Here is a 19826-nt window from a genome sequence, read left to right on the forward strand (position 1 = left end):
TACATATATATATATATATATACATATATATATATATATATACATATATATATATATATATACATATATATATATATATATATATATATATATATATATATATACACTTGTGTGTATATACATGCTCTCTCTCTATCTCTCTATCTATATATATATTTCGTATTATATTTGTGAATTTCATGCTGGTCATATATTCCTCATTATAAAAACACAAAGTACACATCTAATCTAATCTAATAAACAAAAACAGGTTTTGATAATAAAAGAAACACTTGTTTATTAGACAAAGCAAGTGGTTTGGTGGCATAAATGCATGGTCTAGGACAGGGGTAGGCAAGTTCGGTCCTAGAGAGCCGCAGTCCTGCAGAGTTCTGCTCCAACCCTTAAAAAAAAACTCACCTGCCTGTAAACTAGGGTTGAAGCTGAACTCTGCAGGACTGTGGCTCTCTAGGACCGAACTTGCCTACCCCAGGTCTAGGAAAAGGACAAAATTTACAATAAAAATGCTTAGAAACAAATAATAACTGGTAGTCTTATAGAAGCAAGGCTTGTCTCTAGGCAGTCTTGTCTAACACCATGGTGTTGAGGATAATGTAGAGCAGAGGAACACCAGGAATCTTCTTCAGGGCTGTCGCCAACTCTTGATCCTGGTATAAAAGGATCATTGTTTGTTAACAAATAATCATTTGTGTTATTTTACAAAATTACATACATTTATGTATTTTTTTCCAGTTGTAGAGTCCTGAGTTGCAATGAAGTAGTGGTGTGGATTTATCTCCCAAAGCATTGACAACAAACACTCTGATGCAGGTAATGGATCTTTCATGTGTTTGCATTTCCTTATCTGAAATCTCTGTAAGATGAGTTTTGCTACATAGAGGTCTTTTGCAAGAGATTCAAGTTCCTTCAAGGCGCAGCTGCAAAGAACAGAACAACTATGGTATTATATGATAAGAACTAATACACTGACATCATTACTAGAAATAAAAATCGCATTAACTTACTTTGTGGTACAGAGCTGAACTTCTCCCATGTGGTACTTTGGCAATTGCTCTTTGATTTGAATCTTATTCTTTAACGCCGCCTGACAAAACGTCCCATCAATTAATATTTGGAAAGGGTCCCTAAAGCAAAAGTTGTACTTATAAAAACTGATGGTTTTCTTCGCATGTTTCTGACGTTTTATCTTCATAGTAAATTATTAATACGTAGCTCAGACAGTTTCAACGAATATATTATCTGTACAGGATAAGAGAAAAACATTAATAAACCCGACCAGGTGAGAATTGATACTCTTGATTTTTGTAAATATGTCAACAAAACTGTTGGACGAAACGCACAAACATTAACAGCATGGTACCAGCGTGGTTACAGTAAATTGGCACCGGGTAGAAAACACCAAACGGCCGTCGGTAACACCTCGTTAATTCTAATACTTATATAAATTAATTTATTATAGCTACAATTAATATGCATGCTTAATTAATTGTTATTATAGATAAATAATTTGAAAGGGAAGTTTGAATCCTTTTTCTAGTCGGTTCTTTTGAACAGTTCATTTCATTGCAAGGAACCAGTTCAAAACTGGCGGGAAGGAAGTCGACCGGAAGTTGAAGTCGGCCCCTCTGACAGATGATATATATGAAAGAAAGCTGTGAAAATAAACCTATATTATTAATCCTTTTGATCTTTTATTTTAAATGGGTCATATATGATGAGATTAAAATCTGTCCTTTCTCTTTGTAGAGTTATAAGCTCTTGGTCCATAAAGAAGACATGGTTTAAAGTTGCATAGATTGAAATGTCAAGCCAAAAGAGATATTCTTTGTAAAAGTTAAGACTTGTCCACGCCCTCCTTAAACACCTCGTTCAAATACGCCTCCACGTCTATGTCACGATGTGGGAAGATTTGCATAACGCTGCCAAAATTACCTATATTAGTAGTCAATTTAAGCTTGTAGAAATTAAAGTTTGAACTTATAAGTATATTTTACTAGGAATTGCTTGTTATGTTTACAAGGATTCTTTAAGTAAATATAAAAGTTATGATCCTGTATTTCCCATCATGCACTAATTAAAAGTTTTCGAGTTGTATTTACATTGTTTTATGGTTGCTTTTGTTGTTAGGTTTAGTAATGTACTGTTTTGTGAAATGTGGAGTTCATTTCCTACTCGAAATGATCCATAGCCACTGATTGTTACCATCATTGCGTAACATTTTCCGTCACATGCTTGAGGCATTCAGCCAATCACAACGCACTGAATAGCTGGCCAATCAGAACACACCTCGCTTTTCAGACTGATGAGCGATGTAAAAAAAAACTACGCATTTCAGAAAGTGTTTTTTAACCTTAAACTGCATAAACAAAGTTTTTTTTCTTTACACCAAATATACAAAATAATGTTCTTTTTAGTAACATCATATGACCCCTTTAAACATTTACAAAGTTCTAACCATAAAAATTGAATATGGGAGGGAAATCTCATAATGAAATAAATTCACATTGGCCACAATTAATCAAACTCTTTATTCAGTACTTTTTGCATCATCCTTTTGCCAAGATAACAGCTCTGAGCTCTTGATGAGTTTAGAGAACACCTGATAAGAGATCAGACACCATTCCTTTATCCGGAACCACTTCCAGACCCTTCAGATTCCCAGCTCCATGTTGGTGCGTCTTCTCTTCAGTTCACGCCACTCCATGTTTATAGGGTTCCTATAGCCAGTCTTCTTTGATGTTGCAGTGCTGTCTGGCAAATTAATAAGCTGGAGTTTGTTTGTGGATAAGAGTGATTTATTTTCTTATTTTTCTTCTTAAAACTGTCTCAAACAACATGTGGCGATGTAGGTGCTGTTTGAGAATCTTTTAAAGGTTTTTAGATCCAGAGACTCAACTATTTCCTGCAATTCTCCAGCTATGATCCTTGGAGACTCTTGGCCACTCAAACTCTCCTCCTCGCGTGCATTAGGACCAGACAGACACATGTCCTCTTCCAGGCAGATCTGTGGCATTTTTGTTGACTGGAACATCTTAATTATTGCCCAGATGTTGGAACTTGGAATTCTTTTCTTACAGACAAGTAACACGTGTCTAAGTTACACATATTTGTTGCATACATTCAATCCCTCTGTGTTCCTCTATAGGTTATGTTATATAATTAAACATTATTATATTATTAGTAAATTATTATTTTAAATTCTAACTTTCTGTCTTAAAATGAATGATTGGATAAATGCATCTTTCTCTAAAACAGTCCACACTGTTGAACAATTATGTCCTTGTTATTTATATATACATATATATATATATATATATATATATATATAAATATATATATATATATATTAAATAAATGCAGTCTTGGTGAACAGAAAATCAAAAAATGAAATGATACCCACCATAAACTTTTGACCAGTAGTTTAGTTGTTTCTTTTCTGTAACACAGGGCTATTTATAAACGTATATATTCCCTTGCTATAATCTAAAATAAATTGTATGTTTAAAAATCATGTTATAAAAAATGAAGTTCAAATGTTTTAAGGCTGGAAAACCTTTGGAACATGATTGATTATTGCGATCACTTTTCTCATACGCTTGTAATCAACCCCATTCCTATGAAACAAATAGTTAGGGGGCTTTGTGCACATTAATGTAAGCTTTAAAGGTGCCATCTGTCATGTCTGGCAAAAAAATAAAGTCATACTCCACATTCCATACCAGATGGGGGCAGTATGCCTCAATAAAGTGAATTGGTCTACTCTAGAGTAACAAACGAGAAACGGCATAGTCTCTTAGTCCCTACCTTCACAACAACCCTAGTGCCATAGCCGAAGCCTAAGAGGACGTTTTGCCTCCAGAAGAACTAGTGAGAAGCTACTCCCCTTCACCTTTACCAGTTAATATCTTCCTATTCTTTTTGTTCATATTACATTTTGAGTTGTATATATACATTATTTGAATTAAATTAATTTGACAGACAGCATTCTGTCAACATCATTGGTCAACATCAGACAGCTGATGTTGACCAAGCTAGCGCCAACCAACGTTACCAGAGCTGCCAACTCTCAAGCATTTCTTTCAGGTCCATCAGTTGTCTCCAGCGATTGAAAGTAGTGCCGATGTTTACTCTGGTTCGGCTACTTTTCTTATCGGATTTGATTTGTGATTCCGAGCGCGGTTGTTTCCCTGTAGCGGGTGGTGGTCTCTTGCCAAGGGCTTCAGTCATCCTTCCGCTCTCTTCCCTGAACTGAAATGAAGTAGTGGGCTGTATTTTCCACACGATTGACATCAGGTTCAAGTACGCCCACAAGCCGTGCGAGTTATTTGTGTATTGCAGGTTGGCTGGTGGTTATGTTGCCCGCATACCGCCTCCCATGGCCGAAACTGGTATTACGACACCTGTCGGGCCGGGGCTAGTAATGCTAATGCTAATTAAAGTTGATATCTCTGCAGCACTTAAACTTGACATTTTTTAATGACATTATCACCCTTATTTCTTCTCATTCTTTTGATGCGTGTAGGTCATTTTTTGGATATTTTTACCTCAATTTTTGCACATGGCACCTTTAATAGATGCCATAATTAATCTTGGTATATCATTTGGTGACAAATAGTGGTTATAATGGGTACTACTGACAATATCAACTGAGCAGAGTCTATCTTCATTGCTTTTAATAATCAAAATCATTTTTTGGGATCTTAGGGAAATCACCAAATCCAGTTGCATTTTATTCCATAAGGCAAAAGCATTTGCAGGTCACTGGAAATGTGTCTGATGTGGGTGTTATTGATATGCCAGTTTTCTTGTTAATCTTCCCCTGTGAGTAAAACCCCAAGCTAAGAATGGATGGAGGAACACCATGATATTAACCATCTGCTGTATTTTCCCTTTTGCTTCAGCCACCTGAGCATCAGGCATCGTTGCTGTGCTTTTAAATTTTTTTAGACCGCTGTTCACAGAGTTTTTAGATGAATACAAATAAGCTAAATGTATAAAGCAGGTGGATTAGAGGCGACTGCTTCAGGGTGGGTAAGCAGCTTAAACAGAGAGCTCAACAAATCCCTTCCAGGGATATGTATCTTCTCAGCTCTCTCTTTCTGTCTTTCTCTCTCTCACTCCGTTATGTGAAACTCTTTATTTTTGACCTTTCAGGCAAAAGCTAAGCACTTTTTAAGCAGTGTAAAATAAGGTCTGCTTATGCATGAGAATTACTTATGCATGTTTAAATCATTTCTGATTTCTGATTCAGGAGTTTTTCTCCTTTTTTATGCCAAAATATAACTGTATGGCATATATATTTGTGTATATCTTTCCACATACACATACTTCTGAATCGCATACAATTCCCCTTGTCTTCCAACACATTCACGTTTAGCCTCTGCTTTTTTCAAGGGTTTATTCTCTATTAGTAAATCTTCCTACACGTTGTGTGAGGCAGATGGTCAACAGGGGGCAGCAGTAATCCACTTAAATCACGGAACTGTGTCCCTCTTCACTTCCGCCGCTTCAGCACTACCTCACATCTTTTTCAAACGGTGACGTTGGGTTGTCAGTCTCTTTTGAACACACTGAAGGGTGAGAGCAATAACAGAGCATCAGTTGGTACCACTGCCTACTAAGAAGACAGGGCTTTGGAATATTTTACTTAATTTTAATGTATTCTACTTTTTATATACATATATATTTTCCATATTTATATAAATATGTATATTTATAAACTAAACTTTGTATGTTTATATATTTTTATATAAATTATTACAATATCAGTACTTTTTATATTTACATTATATTTACTTTAGTAAGCAATAAGATTGCATGATTCTTACTAATATGATGGTTTTGTTACATATGTATGTGTGTGTGTGTGTATATACATGCGTACTACTGGTCAAAAGTTTATAATTTATAATATTTATAATTTAGGTTTTTTTTAAGGGTGTCACTTATTATGCTCACAAAACCAAGGCTGCATTTATTTGATGAAAAATCCTGTAAATCATAATCATAAATAATATTACAGTTTAAATGTAATTTATTCCAGTGATTTTTTTTTCAGCTCCCAAATCTTGGCTTTGCAGACCAATGAATGATGCACAATAGGAATGTGTCACGAGAAATTTTGGTTCACTTTTACTTAAACCACTCTTGTATAGGAGTCATTGGGGTGAATTGACTTTCAGTCCTTGTGATGCAAACTTCAGCACTTACGGAACTCTGTCCCACATGTGTTTGATTTTTGCTTTTGCCTGCATAATTTAAATATTTAAATGGGCACAAAAAAAAACATATGCTTATTTAAAATAAAAGAATTGAGTTAACTTGTCTTTTTCCTAATTAGATTAAGATAAACTAGTGGAAGTGGAAGAATGCATCGGGTTTAGGCATTGAATCCATTGTATGTTAAGGATCAAAACTGCTGGTTCCCATCTTACAAATGAATAAATTAAACAAAACTTGCATGTTAGGTAACTTTTCTTTTAAAATTTTCATTAATGACATTAATGTTTTTAGTGTCTTTAAAAGATGTAGACGCACAGTAATTCACTCTCAACAACCTTTTGGTGGATTTAGATTGTGACAGAAGGTGAGTGTGAGAGGAGCTTATATACGGCCCTTGAGGGCCCTCTGTGAAGCAATAGCACAGTGACGGCGGGCTGTGAAGTGCAGATTAACAGGCTGAGAGAAGAACTTGATTCCCCATAAACCTGGAGCACTTCCACAGCAAGCGTAAAAGATTGATGGCTGCGTTTGTGCAGAGGGCGTGCAATAAGACTCTGGTGAGCAACAGGAAGTAAAGGTTTTTTGGGGGTTTTGCATTTGTCCTTCTGCATTCCTCACAATCGCCCGCTGTGCCGTTTCCCGAATAATGCCAAAGTGCCAACAGAAGACTACTGCCACTCCGATTGAAAGGTTGTTTTTTTTTTTTTTTTTACATTTCATCACTGTTTCATAACTTAAAACTCAGTTTATGTCACTTTAATAATATAAGCAATTTTAAAGCAGCTTTTATATAGCTTAGTTCTGACAAAAAGTAGATGTCCATCTGCTGGAAGTTCGCCCGAGGTCATGCGTCCACTTTTTTTCTGAGAAGCTGATTGGTGTGCACCTTGCTGAAGACTCTTGCTTCTCTTCCTCATGACTTTGCAGTGTCTGAGTTTCAAAGTGCTTGACAGATGGACTACAGGGACTAGCACTCAATGCCTGCCTCATTCTCACTCTGGATCCCTAGGGACTTCGGCTTGGGTTAGAAATCACTCTCTTTTCGACCTGTGAATGCCACTTACTCTGTAGCTCTCCCAGTCACCTTGTCCCACTAAGACAATGAGCAAGGGCTTTGTCAAAAACTTGACACATCTGGATGAACACATTGCTGTGTGAACTTTTTGTCTTTCACTCTGGCTGTTTCTTTTTGTCCGAATCTTTTGCGTACAGTTTTATGTAACCTGGTTTACAAGCACAGATATTTACTAGTGCTACTAAGTTGCACATCCGTCCATTTGTTTGCATTTTTCTGGATTTACTGCAAGGTCATTGTGAATTTTTATTTTTTTATTTGTATTTTATTGTATTTATTTATTTATTTACGTTTTTGTCTGTAGATGAAAATATGCTTAAAAATGTGTCAATATTTTGTCAGGTCATATTCATTTTTTATTTTAGTCAGTGTTATTCTGACTAAAATGGCATATCGTTTAAGTTTGCAGCACAGACAACACATTTTAGCCTAGTTGATGAGAGTGGAAAATTAAACCAAATATTTGAATGTTTAGATATTAAGGTAAACATAAAAAAAGCTGTGGTTGTTGTGAAAACCTTTTTTTATCAAAACAGTGTTATAATAAAATATTGTGAGTTCTTTATGTTTTAATTATTAATTGTTCATTCATAATTTAGTGTGTTACGGATGTGTTACGGATAGTCTTTTTACAGTTTTAACCTTTGTTACTCAAGTGAGTTATATACTGATTTAAGTTGGATTATTTGAAGCAATTCATATTTTGTTCTTCAAAAACATTTGCCAATATATTGCATTGTGTTTTTTATTGTAATATTTTCATCAACAGCAAAGGTTCAACTAGTTGTGAATGTTATAGCCATAGTACCAGTTTGATTTCAACAAAATTATTAATGAAAATGTTCAATAATATATATATATATATATATATATATATATATATATATATATATATATATATATATATATATATATATATATATATATATTATTATTATTATTATTATTATTTATTTTGTATTCATAACATCAACAACAAGTTTAAAACCTGTGGGTATTGTCACATTTTCGTGGAGTAGAAATGTGTTCTGACTAGCACTGAAGGCATAGGATGTGGTTTAATGTGGCTAAAGCTACTTCTAGCACTCTGGTGTCTTGGCTAAAGGCCTAAGTACTCACTTATTCAGAAACTGTCAGTTTTATTGATAATCAGATGGCAAGCCTCCAATACAGCCATCAACTGACATCCAGGAATTCTAAGACCCCTGCCAGCTTACAATCAGTCATATCTCTTCCTCTCAGTTAGACATTATGGGCATAATTATTTGCTGTTAAATATTTGAGGTTCTAATAATTATGTACATTCTATAAATAAAACTGGAATTGTGAAGATAGTCAGTTTCACTAATAAAATTGTTTAGACAAATTTGTCATCTCTAGCAGGCTCTGCCAGCTTTTGCTTTGGACCCTTTGGAGTAGAAAGTGAGTAGAATTGGGTCATTTAAATGTTGTAGTGACCAAATAATGGAATAAATGCTTTTATATATATATATATATATATATATATATATATATATATATATATATATATATGTATACACTCACCGGCCACTTTATTAGGTACACCTGTTCAATTGCTTGGTAACACAAATTGCTAATCAGCCAATCACATGGCAGCAACTCAATGCATTTAGGCATCTAGATGTGGTATAGACCTCTTGCTGAAGTTCAAACCGAGCATCAGAATGGGGAAGAAAGGTGATTTAAGTAACTTTGAACATAAAATGGTTATTGGCCATACGGACTGGTCTGTGTATTTCAAAAACTACTATTTTCACGCACAACCATCTCTAGGGTTTACAGAGAATAGTCTGAAAAAGAGAAAATAGTCAGTGAGCAACAGTTGTGTGGACGAAAATGCCTTGTTGATGTCAGAGGTCAGAGAAGAATGGGCAGATTGGTTAGAGATGATAGAAAGGCAACAGTAATTTAAAAATCCATTTGTGACAACCAAGGTATGCAGACTACCATCTCTGAAAGCACAACACATTGAACCCTGAAGCAGATGGGCTACAGCAGCAGAAGACCACACTGGGTCCCGCTCCTGTCATCTAAGAACAGAAAACAGAGGCTACAGTTTGTACAGGCTCACCAAAATTGGACAATAGAAGATTGGATAAATGTTGCCTGGTCTGATACGTCTCGATTTCTGCTGTGACATTCAGATGGTAGGGTCAGAATTTGGGGTAAAGAACATGAAAGCATGGATCCATCCTGCCTTGTCTCAACAGTTCAGGCTGGTGATGCTGGTGTAATGGTGTGTGGGATATTTTCTTGAGACACTTTGGGCCCCTTAGTACCAATTGAGCATCATTTAAATGCCACGGCCTACCTGAGTATTGTTGCTGACCATGTCCACCCCTTTATGAGTACAGTGTACTCATCTTCTGATTGCTACTTCCAGCAGGATAACGCACCATGTCACAAAGCTCAAATCATCTCAGACTGGTTTCTTGAACTTGACAATGAGTTCAGTTTATTCATGGCCTCAACAGTCAACAGATCTCAATCTAATAGAGCAGCTTTGGGATGTGGTGGAACGGGAGCTTCACATGGATATTCAGCCAACAAATCTGCAGCAACTGCATGATGGTATCATGTCAATATGGACCAAAATCTCTGAGGAATGTTTACAACACTTTGTTGAATCTATGCCATGAAGAATTAAGGCAAAAGGGGGTCCAGCCTGGTACTAGCAAGGTGTGCCTAATACAGTTGCCTGTAAGTGTGTGTGTGTGTGTATATAATTTGAATTTTTTTTTCTTTAAACCTCTATTTTGTGCAGCTTTTGTATTTTTCTTGCCTTAACCCCATAACCAGGCCTGAGCAAATTTTGTATTTTATTTGATTATTTTTTCTGAAAATGTGTATGTCTAAGGTGTTTTGAACCTAGCTTGTGAATGGTAGGAAGGTGTTTTGGATCTTCCACAAAGAGTACTCTTCTGGTTGTAAATGTCTCTTAACTCTTATAGAAATTGCTTCAGCACAAGCTCTGGATGAGGACCAGGCTTTGAAGATGAATGGATGGCGCTGTATTGATTTTTTCCCCCTCCGCATTGGTTCCTTAATCCTGGTTAAGCATTGGGAGATTTAAGTACGGACCTGTGTCACAGGTTTCTGAACCAAGATCTTGTTAACCATGTCTTATTTTTTGTGCCCCACTGACCTTTCTGTACTGGTCCAATGAATTCAGAGCCAAGTGTATCAGTGTATCTCTCACCTATTTTTATTTGAAACCTTTGAGGCTTTAACATAGGACATTTTTTGTTGTTGTTAGGATTCAAATACGGTTGTGCCTGCTGTTGGTCACAATTGAAAATCCATTATTGTGTTAGATGCCAGGCCTCCTGGACCCAAGGATCGATACTGCTTTGTCGACAGATTTGAGCCCCTGCTCTGCTTGGCTGAAGATGAATTAGATTTTTCTATAAAAACGCGGAGCTTCGCTCTGCCATTGAGCTTATCGCTGCTTTGCTCTTCACCTGTGGTATTTCATCCACTGTTATTACCACTGCCCCACTCCCATGGCTTCTCAGATTTTCCCATTTTCCATCTGTCATCTGTTATTTAAATGTCTCTAGAGGACATTTCTAATTCCAAATGGTTATGATCTGTATTAAAGTTTACGGATTAAAGATTAAGCTCTATTTTGTCCCAAATCCACCTACTACCAAATTCCTTTCAGCACCTTTCCAGGAATCCCTTCAGCTATCCACTCTTTGTTATTTACAGTTCCAGAACATGCTATTCAGACTATATACATATTTAAAGCACACCAGACACCACCAGTCAAAAGTTAATTATTTATTAATTTATTTTTTAAGTCTCTTATGTTCACTGAGGCTAAGTTTATTTCTTAAAGAAAAACAAACAAAAAAAAAACTTTATAAAAAAACAAAACAATAATTTGAAACATATTAATCGAGTCTTCAGCATCACACAATCTTTTGGAAATCAATTAAATATTCTGTTTAGTGCCCAATTGTTATCAGTTGTTTCTCATTTTTTAATAATAGTTCTTCTTATTAATGTCGAAAACGAGTTTTTGTTGCTTAATCATTAATGCTTTTGTTGGAACCACGATACTTTTTTCAGGATTTTTTGATAAAACTTAAACAGCATTTTTTTATACATATATACATTTTGTAATATTATAAATGTCTTTACTGTCACTTGATCAATTTAATGCATATTTGCCGATAAACGTATTAATTGTATTTAAAAAAAAAAATCTTACTGACCCCAAATTAATTAATTTCTTTAAAAAAAAAAAAAAAACTTAAAGAAAAATCAATTTGCTGACAATTCATTACAGGAACAAATTACATTTTTAAAATGTATTACAATTGAAAACAGTATACGATTGTATTTGCAATAATATTTGACAATTATTGCTGTTTTACTGTATTTTTGATCAAATGGACTTCTTTCAAAAACACAAAAAACATCTTAATTATTCCAAACTTTTTCTATTAGTAAATAATAAGAAATACATTTAATTATATTTCTTTTTTCCCCAAAAAAGATTTGGAGGTATGTGCAATTTATATTTGTATATTTTAAGCTACAAAAGGTTTTGGAGATCATGGAAAAACAGAAATTCAGTTAAGTGTGAGTGTTAGCAGATCTTCAAGCTTGTGTTTCAGTGTTTCAGGAGGTGAGGTGATGAAGATCATCAATCATTACCAGGAGGAAGTTCAGGGCAGTGAGGTGGTGCTGCTGGTGGAGGACAGGTTGGAGATCACCAACTGCTTTCCTTTCCCTAAACACACAGAGGACGATGCTTACTTTGATGAAGGTTAGTGACTAAAGTTGTGCTCATTGCCTTAATCATTTGTTAGCACTATTCAGACAGGATTCATTTTCTAAATGGCATTTGAGTTAGAGTTTCCAAAGTAGGCCATCTACCCTCATTATTATGCTACTGTTTCAATTATTTAAAATGTGAATTTTACCCACGGATCAAATCTAGCTTCATTTTGGATCTCATTGTATCAGTGCATTAAATAATACCCATCACTGATGCCTCCCAGAAATGAAATCTTTATATTTTGGGCTCCCTGAAGAAGTATTTAAATAATCATTTTAAGCAGCTTTGGCAGAGAAAGCTAATGATTTAGTGACATGGATGTTGAGATGTGCAACATTAAGTTCTTATGGAGTGCAGAGAGAATATACACAAGATTCCTGGGAACATTATAAATGTGTTCATTGCTAAATAGTGATCCTGCTACTCCAAATGCCATTTAGATTGTTTTGTCTTAAATTGTGCCTGATAAGACTGTCAACAAGCGTCTGATTTGATAAAAGCAGCCATTTGATTAGAAACACACTTTATTATACAGGTTTCTTTCTCTCGTTCCTTTTATTCCTTTGTCTTTCTCTGCCTTTTTAGTACTTTTTTCCTGCCAGCCTCTGTTTACTACCAGCCAGCTCGTCAGTGATCACTTAAACATCATTGTCGATAGTTGCGCTAGTAAATGCTGAACTAAATTGTGGTGTAATTCAACAGAAGCCTGTATTGGCGTGAAGGTTTGGCGCTCAGCTTTTATAGGACTGCTCCAGAGAGTGCTAGCCAGAACGCCCCATCAAGCTCGGTCTGGAGAGAAGTGAGAATGAGAATGGTCTGGTTTCAGCACAGAGTGAGAGACTGTGAGTTGTTTATTCGCTTTTACGGCCTGTGACATCACAGGTGTAGCCGGTGAGATGGGCTGTGCATCATGGGAGGGAGAATGAAGCAGGGTTACATTATTAAAAGTGTGATGGGCTGTAAAGGCTCAGAAATGGATGCAGCAAAGGAACCAAAATTGTCTAGGGTAGGGTGTTGTTTTGTGGGCCACCAAATTAGGGCTGGGGTGATATGACTGTGTACATCACACTGGTGAAAAATATTTTCGTGTATACTGTTTATACTAAAAGAAATCTGACCAAAAAATAAAGCAAAAAAACAAAAAGGGGCCATTTATAATTCATCTGTCATTTTAGACTTTTTTGAAAGTGTTAGAGGGGACAACAAGAGCACATTTGAATCCACAACTGACTGTAACGACTTACGATGCATTTATCAAGAAGAGTTAAGTTAGTTCTGATTCTAAATTAGAATTATATATTAACTCAGTGACTCTGACCAGGGGCGTAGCACCAAATTCTGGGCCCTGTATACTCTCAATGTCAGTGGGCCCCCTACACATGCCATTGTACGATGCGGGTTAGCAAAATGAAAATTCAATTTTGAATGACATTTTTTTTTTAATTATTTGAATATAAACAAGTATAAATAGTGTTTAAATCTATAATCATATCAGATTATAGTAATGACTGGTTCTTTCATTCACCACCTGAATTGATGCATTTGGCCTACTTGTGCTCAAATACCTTTAAACCTTAGGCTACATCGGGTTCGTTTGTGTACTAACATTTTGATCCATGATCCTGATGCAAGTTTTAAATTAAAAACATTTATTTTTGAACAGGAGAACACGAGACAACTGTACCCTCAGAAACCAATCAAATAAGCTAAGCCTGCCATAATGAAAAAAAAATGTCAACTATAAAGGAATAACCTTTCAGTTTTGTAAATTCCCATTAATTCCCTTATATTCCTGTTAACTCCCATGGAAATTTTCCAACTTTAAAAATTCTCAGAATTTTGCAACCCTATTCATTGGCTTTGATAACATCATTCATTTATTGAGCATTGACTATAGCTTTTAAAGTCCACATGAAATCAAAATTGACTATATTTACTTTGTTTGCCTAAATTGATCGTTTTGTGCTGAACAATTCATCCATGCGAGTCAATCCACACAAAAAAATTTTTTGGCTTCATAATCTTTAATCAAAATCTGAAAATGCCCCTCCCCTCTGCATTGGAGGACCTTCACTGATGACGTAGGCTTGAGGAATTTGGTGTCTGCTTAATCCGTAACCACGCCCTTCCAACTGACAGGCTGCCTGTGTGTTTGCGAGCTTTGACAGCGCGTGAAAGGAGAGATGGCGAGGAGGTGCATTTTTGGTTGTGGAACTCACGGAACACTTTTCCCTTTCCCTAAGATTCCCTCGTTACGGTCCAGATGGCTCGATTTTTTACATTTCGAGGAAGGAGGGATAACAGGGTGGTCACGGATGTGCTCGAAGCACTTCACGCGCCGAGTGAACAACGATTGTAAACTTGCGTTTAGATCTGCCTCCATTTTTTGAATTAAACACCTACTTATCTAGATCCAATCAGGTGCTAGTTGGAAAATAAGCCACGCCCACTATTTTCCTCATTTATTATTCCGTTTCTCTCGGAAATACGTCACAACACTGGAGAAAAGTCGTTTGCAACTTCCGTTTCACGGGGACTTTAAGCACAGCACTGGTTGTTTCTGAAACTGGTTAATGTTGGCAACATGACGTTAGGCCTGGCCCATAATTTACTTACAGCAACAAGCAGCCTGGTTGACAAACTAAGCTAAAGATTTAACAGCATACATAGCATACATACATTAGCAGCAGCTGTCTGGAGTTGACTACGTTAACCTTAATTGGATGTAGGTGCATAACAAGCAAACTCAGTTCACCTTTTGGAAAGAAAGCAGTCATCAGCTGCTTCCCCTCATTCTGCCTCCTTTCTTTTTCCTTCCTGTCTTTCTTTTTTTTGAAAGCCCGATTTGGGCTTTTTTTTTTGCGCAGCATGATCAGGCTCCCAGGCTCTAGACCGCTCAAGACTCACTGCGTTACTTGTACAAAAAAAAAAAAAAAATGATGGGATTTCAAAGGGCCCTCTCCCTAGACGGGGCCCTGGGTAATCAGGTCCACTTTTCCCCCCACTACCACGCCCATGACTCTGACACTTCCTGTGGTGTCCTTGCGGTTCATTTATTCTCCTCCTCTGCTACAGGGTGTGTACATATGACAATGTGTGTTTGGGTGACCCTCTCCCACACTTCCCATTACAGCATAATTTCCTTGTCTTTTGCCCATAGGGCTGTGCCGTACAAATTATGATGTCTAATGGATATTTAAACACCCTTCAAATGCAAAGCAAGGATCCTTGAACAGTACAGGTTGCAGAACGGTGTAAATTTACTCTTTAATGAGCAGTTGCGACTCCTTTGCTTGTTTTTCCTGCAAGGCAATTGCTTTATTTATTACTAGAGTTTTAAAAGGTGAGTTTGCAAGTGTTTTTTTTTCATAGGCGTTTTCATTTTCGCATATTATGGAAACCTGCCAGTGACCCGAGGTGACTTCCATCACTTCACTCTATTTTTATGTAGTGTTGTATGAATGCCTCAGACAGAGCAGAAGACTTTCAGGTGGTTGTATCGAGTCTTATCTGATGGAGGAGTGCAAGTTTGCTTTGGAGAGACTGAAAGAGAAGGGTGGAACAGCTAAAGAGCGTAATACAAACAGACTGACCCAGCCAAGAAAAGAATTGACTCTGACCTTCCATTTTCAGAGTCTCAAACAGACCATAAAAAGAACATTAGATTTAGCTCTAAATATTGTTTAAGTCCATGTTAATGAATGTTTTCATTTTTATACATTTTATAAAGTATGTTTTTAGATATGCCAATGTATGCTGTAACCAATGCAACTTCTAAGTACACCTCCAGATTGAACCTCAAACTAAAGAATTTTTAATGTAATGTTAAAAATGTGAATACTTTTTCCTATCACAGCTTATTTTTGCCATTTTGCTTGGTATTGGCATTAAAAAATCCCAGTGCACATTAAATTTAAATGCTAGTAAATACTTTTCCTTACAAAATGTACAGTGATACATTGTCATATAACTTAATAGTTTATATATATACATTATGTAACAGTATGTACACTGTTTATAAGTTTAAGGTCAGTAGGATTTTTATTTATTTTTTTACAAATAATTGTTGTTTAGTAAGAATTAGTTAAAAAGTTAAAGAAGAGTAAAAATAATAAAGTACTGTACACACATACACATAATCAGAACATATCAAGCAACCTCTAATGAAGCAATAGCGACACACAGTACTAATATTTTTTTCTCACATGAGTTTGCTGCACCATTCCTGTTGGATCCAATATTGCATTCCTTTTTAATCTCAGTCTTTCTGCAAATCCAGCATTGACTTGTCATTTACTTAAGAATCCGTGGTGAAATTAAACAAACATTTAACGTTTTACTCATGTGAGCTGGAACTTTATTAAAAATAAAGTTCATCCACGCATTCCTAATATTTGAATCCGAAGGAAGGTTATGCAGCGATTGTGTTCTTCCACAACCAGGCACAACACAATATTTTGCGACCTTTAAAGGCATGTTTATTGCTCGGTTGCTCTATTTGGTTAAGCACCACTCATGTTATTTCCCTACTATGTCGTGTATTAATCAGTGGGCGGGGCTACAGAATTAGGCCTAGAAATTCTTCTGTGGAGGTAGTTTTCAGTTCTGAAACATACAGGATATTCTTTTAGTACGACAACCTCTTATATATCAAAAGCTCAAGTAAAAGTTCTCAATTCATGACCCCTTTAATGAATTGTAAATAATAAATTGTAGTGTATACCATGTTAATCGAAGATGCCTCAAATGCTGTGGAATTACCATGATCCTTTCCAAAACATATTAAAATGTAAATGTCCAAAAAATGCATCTAAATGCCAAGGTATATTTTTTTTTAAGTATTATACAATAAAATAGTCATGTAATGTTAGGTTTATTAAAAAAAAGTTTATTAACTATTACAGTAGGCCTAAGATGAAGTCATCCTGCCCTGCACTTTATATGCAAGTCGCAAGCTTTTTGTGTAGTAGCATTACATAAGTCACACTACTGTTATGCTAATGTGCATGATATCACCTCAGAATACTGTTTCTTTGCACATACTTTGACACAGCCATGATTTGATTTCACGGGGCATGATTATGTAAAAACTTGTAAACGTGAATGTAAAACTCAAATGCTGGTATAGCTAACAAATTTGTCTACTGCTGTTCGTGTTGTTTTGTAATTTCTATGTTTCTATGGCTTCAGCCGGAGAGACTTTAGCCCCTGCTGTTATAGGAGGACTAACTGTTACAAAGTCCTTTTAAACCGTGTTTACTGCACTGAATCCAAACTAATCATGACCAGCACTGTTAATCTTAGTCTCAGTCTTTCTATCAGTTTGTTTTCTAATCTGCCTGTCTGTACTTACTCACAGTGTAGATTTAATGTGGATGTTGTTTTCACATGGTCAGCAGTCTTTTAGCCTTTTGATGATGTTCAGATGAAATTTTAGTATTTTAAAGAACAAAAGTTGTATTTAAATATTTAAATCGTTTTTTTAAAATACTCTTCCAAACAGCAATTGTAGCAAATTAGATAAGATGCGCTGTGTAAAAGTAAAAAATGCTCTTTTCCACTTGTTTTCCACCAAATGAGCTGAAGCAAGAATGATATTTAATTATTGTTATTTATATGCACCAATGTAACAGTACACAGTAGGTAGAGGTTTCCTTTAGCAGCTGGTTTAAAGAGTCTTTGTGTGTTTGGGTTAATTACATTCGCAAACTTATTTAAATGTTTACTGCTGCGTTGAACTGCTGTAACGAGATGCGTCTTTTCATCATGTTCCAGGACGACGCTGAAGCAGTCAGTGAGAGAACGCCAGCTGTTAACCCCTGTCCTACATGAATGGATCATGATACGTTGTCATGCTGTGCGTTTTGTCTTCTCAGTTAGTGCTTTCAGCCTAGCTGTGTATGCATTTTGCTTTTCCTCTCTTGTTTTACCGCAAGAATGTATATGTAGTATTTATAAACATTACAGTCTGCTACCGATGTCTGGATTTTTCAGTCACATTTACAACATTTCTACCCCTAATACTGGACATTTTGTATGTACCCCTTAATTGATGCTCATAATTGAGGTCACAGAGCATCTGCTAATGGGTTAATCAATGGACTTAGATTTGTTTGAGAAGCAACAGTTCTGTGTCTGAAAAAAAAACAGTGTTTTTGTGTGAAAGTATCTCAGCAGACAGGCTTCCGAGGCACCATAAAGTCAAGTTTAATGATCTAGAACAAATTCAACTGAGCTTTACACCGTGTCCTAACCAGGCATGACACCATACATTTCCAGCATCCAGTAATTTGTCAGTCTCCACACTGAAAGTGAAAATGCTGTGTGACACTACACAGTTACAGCCAGTGAGAACATATTGGCTGTTTAGAGACTCTAACCAGCCAATATAGACCAAAGGCTCAGATTTACATGGAATTATTTAGAACATTTTTGCTTGTTGTGTGTGTATATAAAAAAATGGATGATGTATTTTATAAATATATATTACCATTTATATTATAAATATGTACTATCATAGAACTGTTTTCTATTTTAATGTATCATAAAGTGTAATGTATTCCTTTGATGGCAAAGCTGAATTTTCAGCAGTCATTACTCCATTCTTCAGTGTCACTTGATCCTTCAGAAATCACTCCAGTTTCTAATTTCTTGATTTAATGCTTAAGAAACTTTTATTATTATCAGTGCTGAAAATAGTTTTGCTGCTTAAATTTATGTATGTATTTATTAATATATTTATTGGAAACTGATACATTTTCTTTGAATTTTTGGAGAATAGAAACCTAAAAAAAGGCTCAAGTGTTAGAGCATTGCATTAGCAGCACAAGGTTATGGGTTCGATTCCCAGGGAACACGTCAGATAAAACTGTTAGCCTGAATGCACTGAAAATGCATAAATTTAATTAAAATTTTAATTTGATAAAAAATTTTGTAGTAACTTTATTCAGTTTCTTTATATTTCCTACTTTTGGAAGGGGACAGGTTGCTAAATATGACATTCATTATTATGGGTTTATGTGAAGATTGTTTTAAGTACATTTGAAATTGACAATTATACTGTAATGTAGAATGGCTATAGTAAATGGTTAAATATTGGTGGACTTTTTTTTCTACCTAGAGACATCACTAAAATTGATATCAGTGATTGCCTTCAGTCATAAAAAGATGCCATTAAAAAAATATAAAATAAAAAGAATAATTCATATATAATTAATGTATGCAGCCTTGGCACCTTTCTACATACATTTTCTGCAAAGGAAGCATTTTTCATGTTTCCAGGCTTGCAGAATAAAAAAGCTGGTTTTTTTTCACCAGAAGGTGGCAGTATGGGACTTGTCAAAAATGCTTGCTGTGTGTGTGAGCTCAGTGACTCACTTCGGGTGGGGGATTTTATCTGATAAATACATAAATAAAACTGTGTATGACTTAAAAATTGCAGCTTTGTGCTGTCACAGGTAATCCACAGCCCATATTTCCTGGCAGAAAAATTAAGTATTCATTGTGGAAACTATCTTGTAGATTAACTCGAATTCAGGGAGAGGTGCACTGAGAATTGATTATCCATTTAGGCTGTTTGTAAGTTTGTATTCTGTACATGAACAGAGCATTACGGCTTCACCTCCGTGGCAGGAGTGATATATTTTAAAGTTGATTTCAGGTTTGTGACAGAGGAGGGGAAGAGAGGTGTGTGCCACATTTAACAGCGTGCGGACAAAG

At 35.7% G+C, this 19826-nt stretch overlaps 1 protein-coding gene and 1 pseudogene across 1 annotated transcript; one reads left to right on the top strand and one right to left on the bottom strand.

Moving 5' to 3' along the window:
• Window positions 1-554: 554 nt before the first annotated feature.
• LOC132104873 (rRNA-processing protein UTP23 homolog) lies at window positions 555-1418 on the bottom strand. Its single transcript, XM_059510395.1, has 3 exons — window positions 1005-1418; window positions 741-917; window positions 555-645 (listed from the first exon to the last, which is right to left on the bottom strand). Exons 1-3 carry the CDS (start codon window positions 1190-1192, stop codon window positions 555-557), a joined length of 456 nt encoding a protein of 151 aa, XP_059366378.1. The 5' UTR covers window positions 1193-1418.
• Window positions 1419-11937: 10519 nt separating this feature from the next.
• LOC132104874 (eukaryotic translation initiation factor 3 subunit H-B-like) overlaps window positions 11938-19826 on the top strand; it is a 45514-nt pseudogene continuing 37625 nt past the window's right edge.

Source organism: Carassius carassius, chromosome 25 (assembly GCF_963082965.1).
Source record: "Carassius carassius chromosome 25, fCarCar2.1, whole genome shotgun sequence".
Lineage (NCBI taxonomy): Eukaryota > Metazoa > Chordata > Actinopteri > Cypriniformes > Cyprinidae > Carassius > Carassius carassius.